The sequence below is a fragment of the Lates calcarifer genome, linkage group LG15 (assembly GCF_001640805.2).
Source record: "Lates calcarifer isolate ASB-BC8 linkage group LG15, TLL_Latcal_v3, whole genome shotgun sequence".
Taxonomy (NCBI): domain Eukaryota; kingdom Metazoa; phylum Chordata; class Actinopteri; family Centropomidae; genus Lates; species Lates calcarifer.
The window spans coordinates 11,206,516-11,219,638 of NC_066847.1; the positions used below are offsets into that span (position 1 = coordinate 11,206,516).

At 43.1% G+C, this 13,123-nt stretch overlaps 2 protein-coding genes across 4 annotated transcripts; one reads left to right on the forward strand and one right to left on the reverse strand.

Moving 5' to 3' along the window:
- The first annotated feature begins 1,574 nt into the window (after positions 1 to 1,574).
- Positions 1,575 to 9,343, forward strand: khdc4 (KH domain containing 4, pre-mRNA splicing factor). 3 transcript variants are annotated; one of them, XR_001961316.2, is made up of 14 exons: positions 1,575 to 1,731; positions 2,170 to 2,353; positions 3,499 to 3,627; positions 3,720 to 3,799; positions 3,898 to 3,950; positions 4,050 to 4,231; positions 4,370 to 4,581; positions 4,731 to 4,791; positions 5,660 to 5,720; positions 5,863 to 6,125; positions 6,576 to 6,719; positions 7,285 to 7,366; positions 7,464 to 7,549; positions 8,507 to 8,570. XR_001961316.2 is itself a non-coding variant. In XM_018680399.2 (14 exons), the coding sequence occupies exons 1-14, from the start codon at positions 1,703 to 1,705 to the stop codon at positions 8,737 to 8,739; spliced, it is 1,827 nt and encodes a 608-aa protein (XP_018535915.1). In that variant the 5' UTR covers positions 1,575 to 1,702; the 3' UTR covers positions 8,740 to 9,343. The 3 variants fall into 3 exon arrangements, 2 of the variants coding, with proteins under 2 accessions (XP_018535915.1, XP_018535916.1); XM_018680399.2 differs by having other exon boundaries at positions 7,257 to 7,366; positions 8,507 to 9,343; XM_018680400.2 differs by lacking the exon at positions 8,507 to 8,570 and having other exon boundaries at positions 7,464 to 7,676.
- Positions 9,282 to 13,021, reverse strand: LOC108885897 (NADH dehydrogenase [ubiquinone] flavoprotein 1, mitochondrial). The gene is made up of 10 exons (XM_018680406.2): positions 12,531 to 13,021; positions 11,881 to 11,963; positions 11,606 to 11,776; positions 11,312 to 11,495; positions 11,044 to 11,233; positions 10,689 to 10,901; positions 10,424 to 10,590; positions 10,250 to 10,331; positions 9,935 to 10,080; positions 9,282 to 9,815 (listed from the first exon to the last, which is right to left on the reverse strand). The coding sequence occupies exons 1-10, from the start codon at positions 12,612 to 12,614 to the stop codon at positions 9,720 to 9,722; spliced, it is 1,416 nt and encodes a 471-aa protein (XP_018535922.1). The 5' UTR covers positions 12,615 to 13,021; the 3' UTR covers positions 9,282 to 9,719.
- Positions 13,022 to 13,123: the final 102 nt, after the last annotated feature.

Genomic DNA, 13,123 nt, shown 5'->3' on the forward strand with positions numbered 1-13,123 from the left:
GGAAAAAGTTCAAATTATATAATTTTAACACTGAAATATGTTAAAGTAAAGATTATCTTCTCTTTTTGCTTTGCAAATTTCTTAAGTTAACTACTACTCATAAAAAAAAAATTAAAAAGCAAATTTTATGAAGCACTACTGCACAAAAAGATGCTTAATGACTGTAGCAGGACAACAATAAACCATTATCTTCACTCTTGAATTACAAAGCAAAGTAAAACTAACTTCAGCCCTAATGGATGAGCATAAACAAAGGCAGCACTGTGACTGGAAACTAATACCAATCCTTTTAAAACAAACCATTTCCTCTTACGCACACATGACACAACTTGATCCTAATCAAACTCAAGAAAGCAGAGTTTTGCAGACTGTTTTCAACACCCCACAACACAGGATAAAAGAAATTCAACTAGGGCTGCTGGTTGTTCAGTCTGTTGATCCATGTCGCCCCCGTGCAGCGTTCTCGCCTTCCACAGTAACCTGCACCTCCTGGCCATGTCTCCGAGCTCCCGGGTGGTCAGTAACTGAACACCTGTACTTGTCAGAGTGACTCTGAGTAACCCAGTACATCTGAAACAGACTAGGATGCTGTGGTCTATGTACAGGATGCTGGATGTTGGTCTCATCCTGCATCGGTGTTTAGGACCAAACAAGGCCTCTAACTCACAGTCTGACTCTCTTCTCAGAACAGACTGTGTGTAAGCTTACAGCTCTGACAATCATGTTCAGACTGAAAAATTAAAAGAGCTTACTACTGGCAAAAGAGGCAACAATGCTTCCAACAGATTAAAATACAGCTGAAGAAAGCAAGTAAATAAATAAATAGTAAATTAAAATGCCCTGAAAAAGTCATGTTTGCAGAAACATTAAACATAGAGTCCCTGTTGGAATTTTCTGTTAAGTTTATGTTTGACTTCATACAGTTGTAACTATGCTAATGAGCTAAATCTTATACAAATACATCTCCTTTCATGCTGTTTGTGATTATGGGCTAAGAAAGACATTAATCTCCAGGTAATGTCTTTAAAATTGTGTATGTGGTGCACATTTTGTTGCTTAAATTAACTACACAATCAAATCCTGAGTCACATTTAATTCATATGGCTCTCAGTGCGTCATGGATTAAAAACTTGAGGATAATTTAGTTAAATACAAGCTTGCATTTGACACAATTTCCACTGACACAGCCCCTCTGTCAAAAACTACAGGAAACCCAACACAAATCGATATACAAACAAAATCCTGCCACGTGTTTGAAAAGTTATATGAGACGTGCATTTTCCAAGCGTTAGATTCACATTTTAAAAAGCAGTTTTGGTGTTAAAACCTACCTTGACTAAATGTCCTGGCCTGTTTGGAGCATGTGCTTCGGCCTGGCGCTGTTTCTTCCACTGGTAACTTTGATGCCTCCTCACGAGAAACTTGGCACGGAGGCGTTGAAAAGACGAGGGCAGGTGAAGCAGCAGCAGCATTACACCTGAACTTTTTTAAAAATGCGCCAAAGAAATATGTGCTGGTATCTGGCGTCCTCTTGTGGTATTATGACCGGTAGACAGCATTAGCCGGAGGCGGAAACAGCGAAGCACGAAGCTAAGCTAGTAGTCAAAACACAGCCCACTGAGTTAGCTGTGCGGAAGTCAAGTGGAGGCTTTTCACATTTATTTTTGCGCTGAGAGGAAAATTTCAGTTAGACAGGATATTGATGTCATTTTGTGGAACCCAAAACGGCGGGTGAGTGTGTCAAACTTGACTGTTTTTATGTTTTTTATGTGGTATTTGAGCCGCCGTCCAGATGCTAGCTGGCCGGCTAACTAGCTAACGTTTATGTAATCATGGCGGACTGTTGTCGGTCTACTGCTGCTGCTGCTGTGCACTGGTTCATGCTAGTTTTCTTTTAATTGCATGTTATATAAGAAAAATACATGCTGGTCTACAATGTCCCTGCACTTGTATATACATGAATGGCCGCAAAAAATTAAAATCAGTATTGGTTTAGAAGTAGAGTGTAAATGTGCATAATATCACCTCTGGATCAGTTTCCAAAACATACACAATAACAGCGTATGCAGCTGGTGTTTTGGGGGTAGTTTATGCTATACAAACAAGATAAATAGTTAGTCCAGTCCCCCTTTCTTTTCTCAATTGATCACATTTTTTCTGTCGTCTCAGCCGCCGTAGCAAATGGGACCAGCCCGGTCCCGGCTCTGGCTCTGGAGGGATGGGGGAGGCTGAAGCTGCACCCACCGGAGCTCTGGATGCTGCAGCTGCGGTGGCTGCCAAGATTAATGCCATGTTGGTGGCCAAGGGAAAACTCAAGCCCTCTCAGATAGGAACCCCGGGACCTCCTGATAAGGTAAAGAGCATCGTTAGATTATACACCCGGTATATCTCTTATGAAGGGATGTTTTAGAATTTATCAGCTCAGAAACAGCCATATTATGTTAGTGGGATGGGTAATATACACACAGTTGCCAATTTACTAAGTATACCAAGCTTAAACTGTTCAACAACACCACAAACTGCATCATCCAAAGTGATCATGATGTTGAATCAACACCTCTCTGAAACAATAGTAATGAAACAGTATGACCTTTATGATGGGAAGATTTACTGCACGACTGTTGTATTAGATAGCATCAGCTTTGACTAGGCGTACATAATAAACTGCCAACTGAACACATATCATGAGACAATATAAATGTGTCAAAAACTAGAGCTTTTTGTAATCTGTTAATGCCATTGTAGCTATCAGTCTAAAATCTGGTTGTATTAGGCTTTTGTGGGCAATGTTACAAATCAGTGAACAGGATTGAATTATGGCAATACTGGATTAACAAGATTGTTATATCAGCATGATGAGGTATCCCAATACATTTTGATTTTGTGTCATACACAGATTACAAGATTTTACCTTAGCAGAGCTCTGATAAATCATGTTCAGATCTTTGCAGTTATGTAGAGTGATCTGTCTCAACGTCTCTCTGATGTTTATCATATTAGGTTGTGTGATAATGGGGTGTGAAACTGAAACTTCCGTTTTCAGTTTACACTGAGCATTGCTGATAACAGAAATCTGACTTACCAATTGTTTAGTAGTGATAGTCAAGAAAAGATAATTGAGTGGAAAAATATACTACCACTCAGTGTGCCACAAGAGTTGAGCTGACAATAAAGATTGCAGTCAGTTATCAGCATTTCTCTGTCTGAAGATTAAATATTTCCAAGAATCATCATTATTGTTGTCGCACATGAAGATATCTGTGTGTGCCTATAAGTACATCTTATCTCGTTCGCTCACATTAGAGTGCATTTGGCAGCTCTAATGTGGGTGAGAACATTAGGCGCATAATGAGTTCACCACAAAGATTTTGCATCTGCAAGTTTTTTCCAGATAAATCTGCACTAAATATTAGTGCAGTCTCTTGTCCCAGTTTAGTGACAGTGAGCCCAGTTTAGTAGGAGTGACACATACTTTATCTCTTGGCTCCTCTCTCTCAGGCTGTGGGTGTTGGGAAGCCTCCAGTGCCGACAAAAGCCAAAGATGACCTGGTGGTAGCTGAGGTCGAAATCAACGACGTCCCGATCACCTGTCGAAATCTCCTGACACGGGGGCAGACACAGGACGAGGTCAGTAGCTATCGAACAGGTGTTAGTTCTTCAGCAGGCTTGCGGATTATATATTAATATGTTTTGAACCTTTTCTCATGGTTCATCTGCAGATCAGTAAAGTTAGCGGTGCTGCGGTTTCAACCAGAGGGCGTTACATGACAGCAGAGGAGAAAGGCAAAGCTCTACCAGGGTGACTTCTCTCACATTCAGTGACTGATCATAAAATCTGTCATTTGCTTGTTATTGTTGTTGTGTTAACGCAGCCTTGTTTCTGCTCTTTCCACGCAGAGATCGACCTCTGTATCTGCATGTCCAAGGACAGACTAGGGAGCTTGTCGACAGTCAGTATTCTGTCACACTCATCTTTAATCAAATTAAATGAATGTTCGTCTTCTTATGGACTGTAATTAGTCTAATTGTTTTTATCCCTCGTTTTCCAGGGGCAGTTAATAGAATCAAGGAGATAATCACCAATGGAGTAGTCAAGGCTGCAACTGCCTCATCATCGTCGTCTTCATCCTTCTCGCCCAGTGGGGCTTCAGTCACAGTTTACCAACAGCATAACCCACCTCCACCCTCACTGCCCCCCATGACCCACCACAAACCACACTTTCAGTCTGGGGTAAGACATTTCCCTTTGTGTCATTTTACAGAGCAGACAAACAAACAATCACTGTCAACAGATGTGATCTGTTGTAAACGGACATAAACACCTCAGTAATACATAGAGTTGTATTTATGCCCTTATCTTTCGTCTCAGATGCATTATGTTCAAGATAAAGTCTTTGTGGGACTGGAGCACGCTATCCCGGGGTTTGTGGTCAAAGAGCGGGTCGAGGGCCCCGGCTGTTCATACCTGCAGCACATTCAGGCTGAGACAGGGGCCAAAGTCTTCCTCAGAGGAAAAGGATCAGGTTGTTTGGAGCCTGCTTCTGGACGAGAGGCCTTTGAACCCATGTACATCTACATCAGGTGGGTGTTGTCCTGTGAATAAAGAAATATTAATAACCTTGCTTTTCAGAGATGATTCCTGCTGGTGTAGTAATATGAGCTAGCCACAAGTAGTTTTTTTTCCATAATGTGGGCCCTCTAGTGCTAAATGCAGTCTTTTTCCTCTCCAGTCATCCTAAACCAGAGGGACTTGCAGCAGCAAAAACCTTGTGTGAAAACCTGCTTCAGACAGTGAGTAAATTCCTGTTACAGTGAAATGATTATCCATGAAACTTTGTCCAGATCTGTGCTTTCTCCTCTTCTCACAACTGGGATTCCATTACAGGCTTGTAAAAAATACTCTCTTTTCCATTGTGTAAGCTCTATTTGAATGATTGGCATATACTGCCATTCTGAACTGGTTTGAGGAAGAGCTGAATCATTGACCACCACGGCTGTGCAGAGTGCAGTTATTCCAACTATTTGGAAACTTGGCACAAGTCGAGCTGTTAAACACCCACACAGATCAAAACCATTGTCGTAGAGATGCACACCAACTTCGCAGTTGATCAGTTAATACTGTATATTCTTGACTGATCATATTGTTAGTCTTGAATAATAATTAAGCAATAATATACTGACGTTTCCAAATTGTTAAATTCTCTAAAAACAAACTACAACTATTGTTGTTGCCAGCCAACTCTGAGAAACAAAAATCTAAAAGCAAAACAACCAAAAACTCCACTTCCTTGTGGTATGACTAGTGTCATTGACCTGAGCTTTTACAGATGTGCAACAGAGATAATATGTATTGGCAAACATTAGTTACAAAACTGTTGGTTGTTGTGTAAGTATATATTCTCTACTACGATTTTAGCTGTTACTTTCTACACACACGATTGCAAAATAATATAACAAAAGCTAGAGATTCAAGGAAAGTATGTGGCTCTACTTGTATTGGAATTTAATAGGTTTAAGTAGCAATAGGTTTATATTTTCCTCCATAATACAGTGATGCATTACATTCTTGTTTTAACAGTTGTCTTAATATGATAACCTTTCCCTTCCCTGAACCACTAACAATTCCAATGCTTTAATTTCAATGCTTCTCTTTCTGTAGGTCCATGCAGAGTATTCTCGCTTCCTTAACCAAATGAGTACAATGATGCCAACACAACAAGGTAAACAACAACTGGTTGTTTTTCAGTGGTTTAGATTTATCACTTGATTTGACGCTGTTGTTGTTCTTCAGTTAACAGCTGTCACATTCTCACTCAGAGACACTGCCTGACATGATCTGTCTCCCTCCTCTTCCCCTTCCAGGCTTTGCACAGCCTCCAGTGGTGAACGGGATGCCTCCTCAGCCTCCTTACTACCCCCCTGCCGGATACCAGCCAGGCTACCCCATGCCTGTACCCCCACCTCAACCACAGCCTGTTCCTCCACCTTACACCGTTCCCCCTCCTATACCTCCTGCAGCACCCACAGGTGTGCCTCCTCAATACTCCCTACCACCTGCCCCTGCTCCAGCCCCCACTCCTGCTCCAGCTCCTGCCCCTGCTCCCGTTCCAGGCGCCATGCCACAGGTAGGACTGAGCCATCACATCTCCCATCTTCATATTATACCTTTTGTAAAACAATAGACACATTTTCTGGTGCTTAAACCAAGAAATTAAACTCTGAAACAAGAAACTAATTTGAGCATTTGCTAAACCAGTTGTATAACATACGGAACAATAATACTTACTTGTTTTTATGCCTCCACACTGGCGAAGGCTGTGGCCAGAGGCGCCAGGCTTTGGTGTTGTTTGTCCCATTAGCCTGAACAAATTTTGCACAAACATTTATTTGGACTCAAGGAGGATTTGAATAGAATTTGGCAGTCAAAGGTCAAAATTAAAGGTCATTGCGACTGTACAAAACACTTTTTTGACCATAACTAATGAATTCACATTCTAATTAAGTACTGCTGCTGGACTGGTTAGCTGAGGCATACAACTCCAAAGTGATAATTCTAATTTTTCTTCTCTCTGCAGACTCTTCCTCCTGTAACTTTCCCTCCAGCTGCTACAGTGCCACCCAAAGCTCCTCCTCCTGCCACCCCAGCTAACCCACCACAGAAAAGACGCTTCACAGAGGAGGTACCAGACGAGAGGGACAGCGGCCTACTTGGATATCAGGTGATAAACAACTCCTCCACTTTTAATCTGATCGTTATCTGCCTGTTAATTTTCCACCCTTCTTGTTTTTCCTTCATCTAGCAGTCCCCTTGTTTTATGTTCTTATGCCATCACTAAATAAATAAAGTTGCAGTTTGTGCCAAATCACTTTCATCAGTCAGTCATATGTCATCTGTCATCTGTTTTAAGCTGCTCCCTGGCCTCACTGTCTGGGATTTATCCTTCGTTTCATCCTTTCTTCAGATGTTTTACACACAGTGGTTGAGATAGCATGGCCTGCTGTTTCCTGTTGTTCACTTACAGTTCACTTATGTTTCCACTGGTAATAAGGAGTTTCAGAAAAGGTATTAAGCTTTAAGTATCTTTCATAGTGGACGGGGGGAAATTGTCAGTGTAATCACAGACTTGTGGTAAGCTTTAACTTGCACTGACTTTTCACTTTGGTGCTGGCATAGGTATTATTATATGTTAAAGTGTCAGGACAGGGTTTAGTAGAGGATGTCTGCTAATTGCGCCTGTGTGTTTTTCTGCTCATAGCATGGACCCATTCATATGACTAATTTAGGTGCAGGCTTCCCAGTGGGCAGCCCCGAGACTACAGGAACCCCACCTCAGAGTTCCTCTGGCCTGTCGAGTGAGAGGGACAGGTACACAGAGCTTTGTTATATTTGTGTACATCTTAATAAAGTGCGCAAGGGCGTCTAGGCATAGTAAACTCACACCATTTCTCTGTCTGTTCTGCAGTAGGCAGCTAATGCCCCCACCACCTTTGCCTGTGAATGGAGTGAGACCCAAGATGGAGGAGAGAAGGGCACCCCAAGGCCCCGTGGGTAAGGGCATTATCCTGTGGACTGACAAATCCCTGCCCAAATCCAAATCCACAGTCCACACTCTGTGGACTGTGCCCCCCTTATAAGCTCAGCATTAATGTAGCTGCAGAGAGTAAAATGTAAATCCTCTATCAGGCCACTGGACTGTGTCTCGATTTCAGTGGTTTTACTTGAGATTGTTGCAGAGGTCTATCTGCAACATAAAGCCGCAGCACATGTATCAACACACTTAGCAGCAAATCCAAAAAAAATAAGCTGCTTCTTTTGGATTTGAATAATGGACCGCCCTGTTCTTGTGGCAGATTAGATAAATGCAGCGTTACATGCACTCACACACTCAGCCTCAAACAGGCCCTTATTCTTCTCATGATTCTTACAGGATTCTGCTGCCGTGACTAGAAATCTCCAGATAGTGAGGCGGAGCTATGACTCGACAGTTTTTGTGCATTGTTCAGTCGTTTTTAAAGAAGTCTGATAAGTCGACTCCACCTTACCGTCCCGTTCTGATGACATCATCAGTCTGGAGTGTCTGTAGTTTGTTTGCTTTCCTCACTAATGAGAATCTCTCCTGTTTTTGTGTTTTTCTCTTTTTCTCTGTGTTCTTCTTCTCTTCCATGTGTCTCTGGGGTGATGGCGGATGCTGATTGGGGGTGGGGCACGACTCGTCCTGTGACGCTGTCCTGCCCCTCGATTGGACGGCCCCTAACGCTGTCGCTCCCCACCAACCAATGGCTGCTTTCGAATGGCTGTCCCTTCCTCTACTCTGCTGACAAACTATGATTCAAATCTATTAACTAATTGTTTCTCCCACAATGTGTTTGGAATAATTAACGCGCATCTGTCTTATTTGAAACACGTTGCTGCTGTTATGTTTTTTCTCTCCCCATTTCCCTCCCCCCTTCCCCAAATGTGCCACCTCTCCCTTTCTTCTGCTTGTCCTCCCTATTCGTCTTCTAGAGCCCGCAGTGAAAAGATTTAAAACAGGTTTGGTGGCGTACACCGGCGACTCTTCTGATGAAGAGGAAGACCACTCCACCTCAAAAACCTCAGGGCCAGGTAACCCTGGGGCAGTACCCCCCACCTCCACCTCCTCAGGCTGGACACAGGGCTATCGCTGTCCTCCTCCACCACCCCCTCGTGCTAAAACACAGCCACAGCAACAGTCTATGCCTTTCTGGATGGCACCCTAAAAACAGGAAAAATCTTAACTCCCTCAGTGCTTTCTACCGAGTCTTACAGGACGTTCACCCAAACTGAGCCTATCTTTTTTCAGAACTCCTCACCCATTCATCACATGGATGACTCTTAATAGCTGTTTGTTGGGCTCAGCATTGTTTTAGTACCTGGGGTCCAAATGGACTTTCTCATGTTTTGGGAAAACTTCTGTTTGTATTTTTTTTTTTTTTCTGTGCACACATCATAGTTTGAGGATAAACATTTGCAGGACTGATACTCCAAACTATTTTGTGGATGTATAGATGGTCAGATGAGCGATATTCTGCCTCCAGTTTTATTTTGAATGGAATGATAACCCATGCCAGGTGAAGTGTTTGAATATAGTCTCTTTGTACAAACAATATCGAATGGCAATGATGTTCATCACTGACTACTTTTCATTTTATCCCAAACTTCCTACTTTTTCACCTCAGTTCCTCTCTTTTTTCCTCCCTGAGTCAGTGACACCATCTTTTCCTATTCTGATCTTTTGTACAGGTCATATTGGACTAACATGTAGGAAAACCAATTGAATTTATTTCATGCTTTTATGAAATAAATAAACTTAATTTATTGCCATGTTTGAGCTTGTGTTTCATTGCACTGTGTATTTTCCCAATTAAAAGTCTGTCCTGACATATTTGACAAAGCGATCATCACAAACCAAGTCAGTCACATCTGCCAATTAGCTGTCAACAGTTCTGCCTGCCAAAATGAATTGTAAATTAAGTGGCCATCTTACTGCAGAATTTATATTACAAAAATAGACTAGTTGTACAAAGATGACAGCTTTAAACTTGGAAGAAACCTAAAATTCTGCAGCAAGACCTGCACTGTACAATCTTAAAAGCTATGTTTAAAAGTAATTTTTACAATGTGGTAAAACATGGTGAGCTAGAGTATGTAATAACACTGTTGTGAAAGACTGAAAGCTGAAATGGACAGCTGCACACTTTCAGATCATCTCAATCTCAGGCTCTCTTGGAGGGTTTGCCTTGTTATACTGACCAATGCGGTTCTCCATGACTGGCCGAAAATGGCGGACCAGGCCCTGTAGATAAGAGGAAGAACAAAACTGCCTGTTAGAATTCAAATTAGCACTGGTTTGAGCTTGTAGCCTCGGGGCACTGTTTCATGTTAAAACTCCATTTGTTAAATGAGAAATGTCACCTGCACAGGCCAGGCGGCTCCATCCCCGAGGGCACAGATGGTGTGTCCCTCAATCTGCTTGCTCAGCTCCCAGATCATGTCGATCTCTGAAACTGCTGCTTCTCCTCGCACAAACCTCCACATCATCTTATCCATCCAGTCCACACCTGAGGAAGACGATGCAGAGAGAGGTGGTTAGTCAAAAGTTAAGCCATAAGAATCAAGGTGAAGAGATGCATCTTAAAAAATGCATGGTTAGTGGCAGTTATAAGTGCTGAAATATACAGACATAACATAACATACATACTAATAACGTAACATACTGCAGTTCCTTACCCTCTCTGCAGGGGGTGCACTGGCCACAGCTCTCGTGTTTGTAGAACTCAACCAAACGTGCAATGGCTCGAATCACATCAGCCTGGAAGTAAAGCACATTTAACAGAAAATCGCTGAAGGCTGACTGTAGCTGATGGTGCAGTGCATTGTAGGATTACTCAGGGAATTGTTTACCGATTTATCCATAACTATAACGGCTGCAGTTCCCAGAGCGGTCTCTGCGCGGACCAGGTCATCGAAATCCATCAGAACATCATCGCACACGTGTCGAGGGATGATGGGAGTGGAGGAACCCCCCGGGATCACTCCTAATAGATTGTCCCAGCCGCCCCTCACTCCTCCTGCGCCAATCACGGGAGTGGAGGGAGGAAGTCATGTCAACATCTCATAAAAGTAAAACCCAACATCAACATGAGAGGATGACTGTAAACACACACACCTGCGTGTCTATCTATTAGCTCCCTCAGAGGAATAGACATCTCTTCCTCCACTGTGCAGGGAGTGTTCACGTGACCGGAGATATTGAACAGCTTGGTCCCAGAGTTCCTCTCCTTCCCGAAGCTGGCGAACCAGGCTCCGCCTCGGCGACAGATCGCCGGTGCCACAGCAACCGTCTCCACATTGGAAACTGTTGTCGGGCACCCAAACACCCCTTGAGGGAGAGAGAGACGCAGCAGCAGTGAATAACCACCTAAGGACTGTAATTACAATATAACCCTATTTTGCAGTTTCTTAACCCATAATTAACCGCTGTAGGAAACTGGATGTAGGAGACTGTGGAGCTTTTACCTCACCTATGTCTGCAGGAAACGGTGGCTTGAGTCGGGGTTTCCCTTGTTTGCCCTCAAGAGACTCGATGAGCGCTGTCTCCTCCCCACAGATGTAGGCTCCAGCTCCACGCATCACAAACACGTCAAAGTCGTAGCCTGAACCACAGGCATTTTTCCCTATCAGCTTTGCTTCGTACGCCTCATTAATAGCCACCTGTTTGAAGAGACGACGTGAGACAGATCAGCACAAACAACACAAACTGCAAGCCTTGCTTTCTGTGCAGCTGTTTACCTGTAGATTTGATGACTCATTGTAAAACTCTCCTCTGATGTAGATGTACGCAGCACGGGCGCCCATGGCTCTTCCCGCCACCAGGCAGCCCTCTATCAGCTTATGGGGGTCATGACGCATTATCTCACGGTCTTTACATGTCCCAGGTTCCCCCTCATCAGCATTCACCACCAAATACTTAGGCCTATGGACACAGGGAAGAAGGAAACACACATTAACAGAGTTTCATTAATAGTGTGGACAGCAATGTGGGCCTGAAGCCTCCCTGACAAACAGATATTGATTTTTTCCTACCTGCCATCGCTGGGTCTGTTCATGAAGCTCCATTTCATCCCAGTGGGGAAGCCTGCTCCCCCTCTGCCCCGGAGCCCTGAGATTTTTACCTCATTCAATATCCAGTCAGTCCCCTTCAGTATGATCTCCTTAGTCTTGTACCAGTCTCCTCTTTTTAGAGCTCCTTTGAGTCTGGTATAGAGAGGGAGACCAAGATGATGAGATGAGCAGTTATTTCTACAGAGTTTCAGGTCATTAGAGACCAGGCACAAAAGTTTTGCATAAAATATTTTTACCTCCAGTCATGCCGGCCGTATAAGTTGGTGAATATTCGGTCTTGGTCGCTCAGAGGGCCAAATTTGGTCTTTTTTGGCTTCAGCTGGTGACAGAGAGGAAGAGATTTAAAAAGCTGCAAAGATCAATGATTGTGAATTTGAGCTGCATTTTCATTACTGACATAATATTAAATTGAAAAAATAATCATATTACATGCCAATATTTACTATATATACTTTTTATGTTCTGAATTTGGAACTGTGTGTTTGTAATGACGAAACAGGCCTGAAAACAAGAATAAAAACTCTTATTCTGAAAACCTTAAATTGATCCTATACTGGGACGCATACTGCATATAGAAAACACATTCTCTAAAAACGTGGTACAATAATTGGTAAATAAAGATGCTAAATACTTTCACAACGTCACAACGCATTGTTAAAATCATATAATACAGTCATATATGAAAATATTGTAGGACCAAGGACAAGTTGAGCTAGTTTAAAACTGTCATCTTATCAGATAAATCGGTCTTCTTGGAAAACGCAGCACTGCTGGATAGTCTCCGTATGTGTCTTGAAACTGCGGCTTGCTGCGTGCAGGTCTCACATGCCTGTACATGAAAGCAGAATCACGGAGTTTCACATCGCTGTGTGAGTGTAGGCCCTACCTGTGGCTGTGCTGCAGTGCTGTAGGTCAGACGCGGAGCGACCTGCCGCGCCACAGCGCCCCACAGCATCCGCCCAGGCTGCATCCTGCAGGTGGCTGAAGACAAACAAACACTTCTAACTCCCTTTAAACTGTTTTCTGTTTCCAAAGACTTTCTTTTCCTTGCAGAGTCTCCGTTTAACTTCTCACACAGCCGAATCGACTTGTGAATCTGTAGAAAGAGGCGCAGGTGCTGCTTTAGCTTAATTAAACTAAGAGGATTTGGTAAATACGTCACATCCTATCCCAGCTGTCCGTGCGGCGCACACAGGTATCCAATATTTCACAAGACATTTAGGGGGTCTTAACTATCAGTTCCTCAGTTTGACACTTTTTCCACTGCGCACATTTTGAGTTGTCAGAGTAGAAGAAGCACAGGTGTCATTAATAAGGTTAACGACGGCTCTGCTCTGCTAAAGGGTCCCAGCAAGTCATGACGGTGCCACAGTGAGTCAGCATGGACAACACCTGGACCCTGAGGCTGAGGCTGATTAATGAAAGTCAGCCATTGTTGATTTAATGATTCTCACCTGTTTCCCACTCAGTAATTTTAAT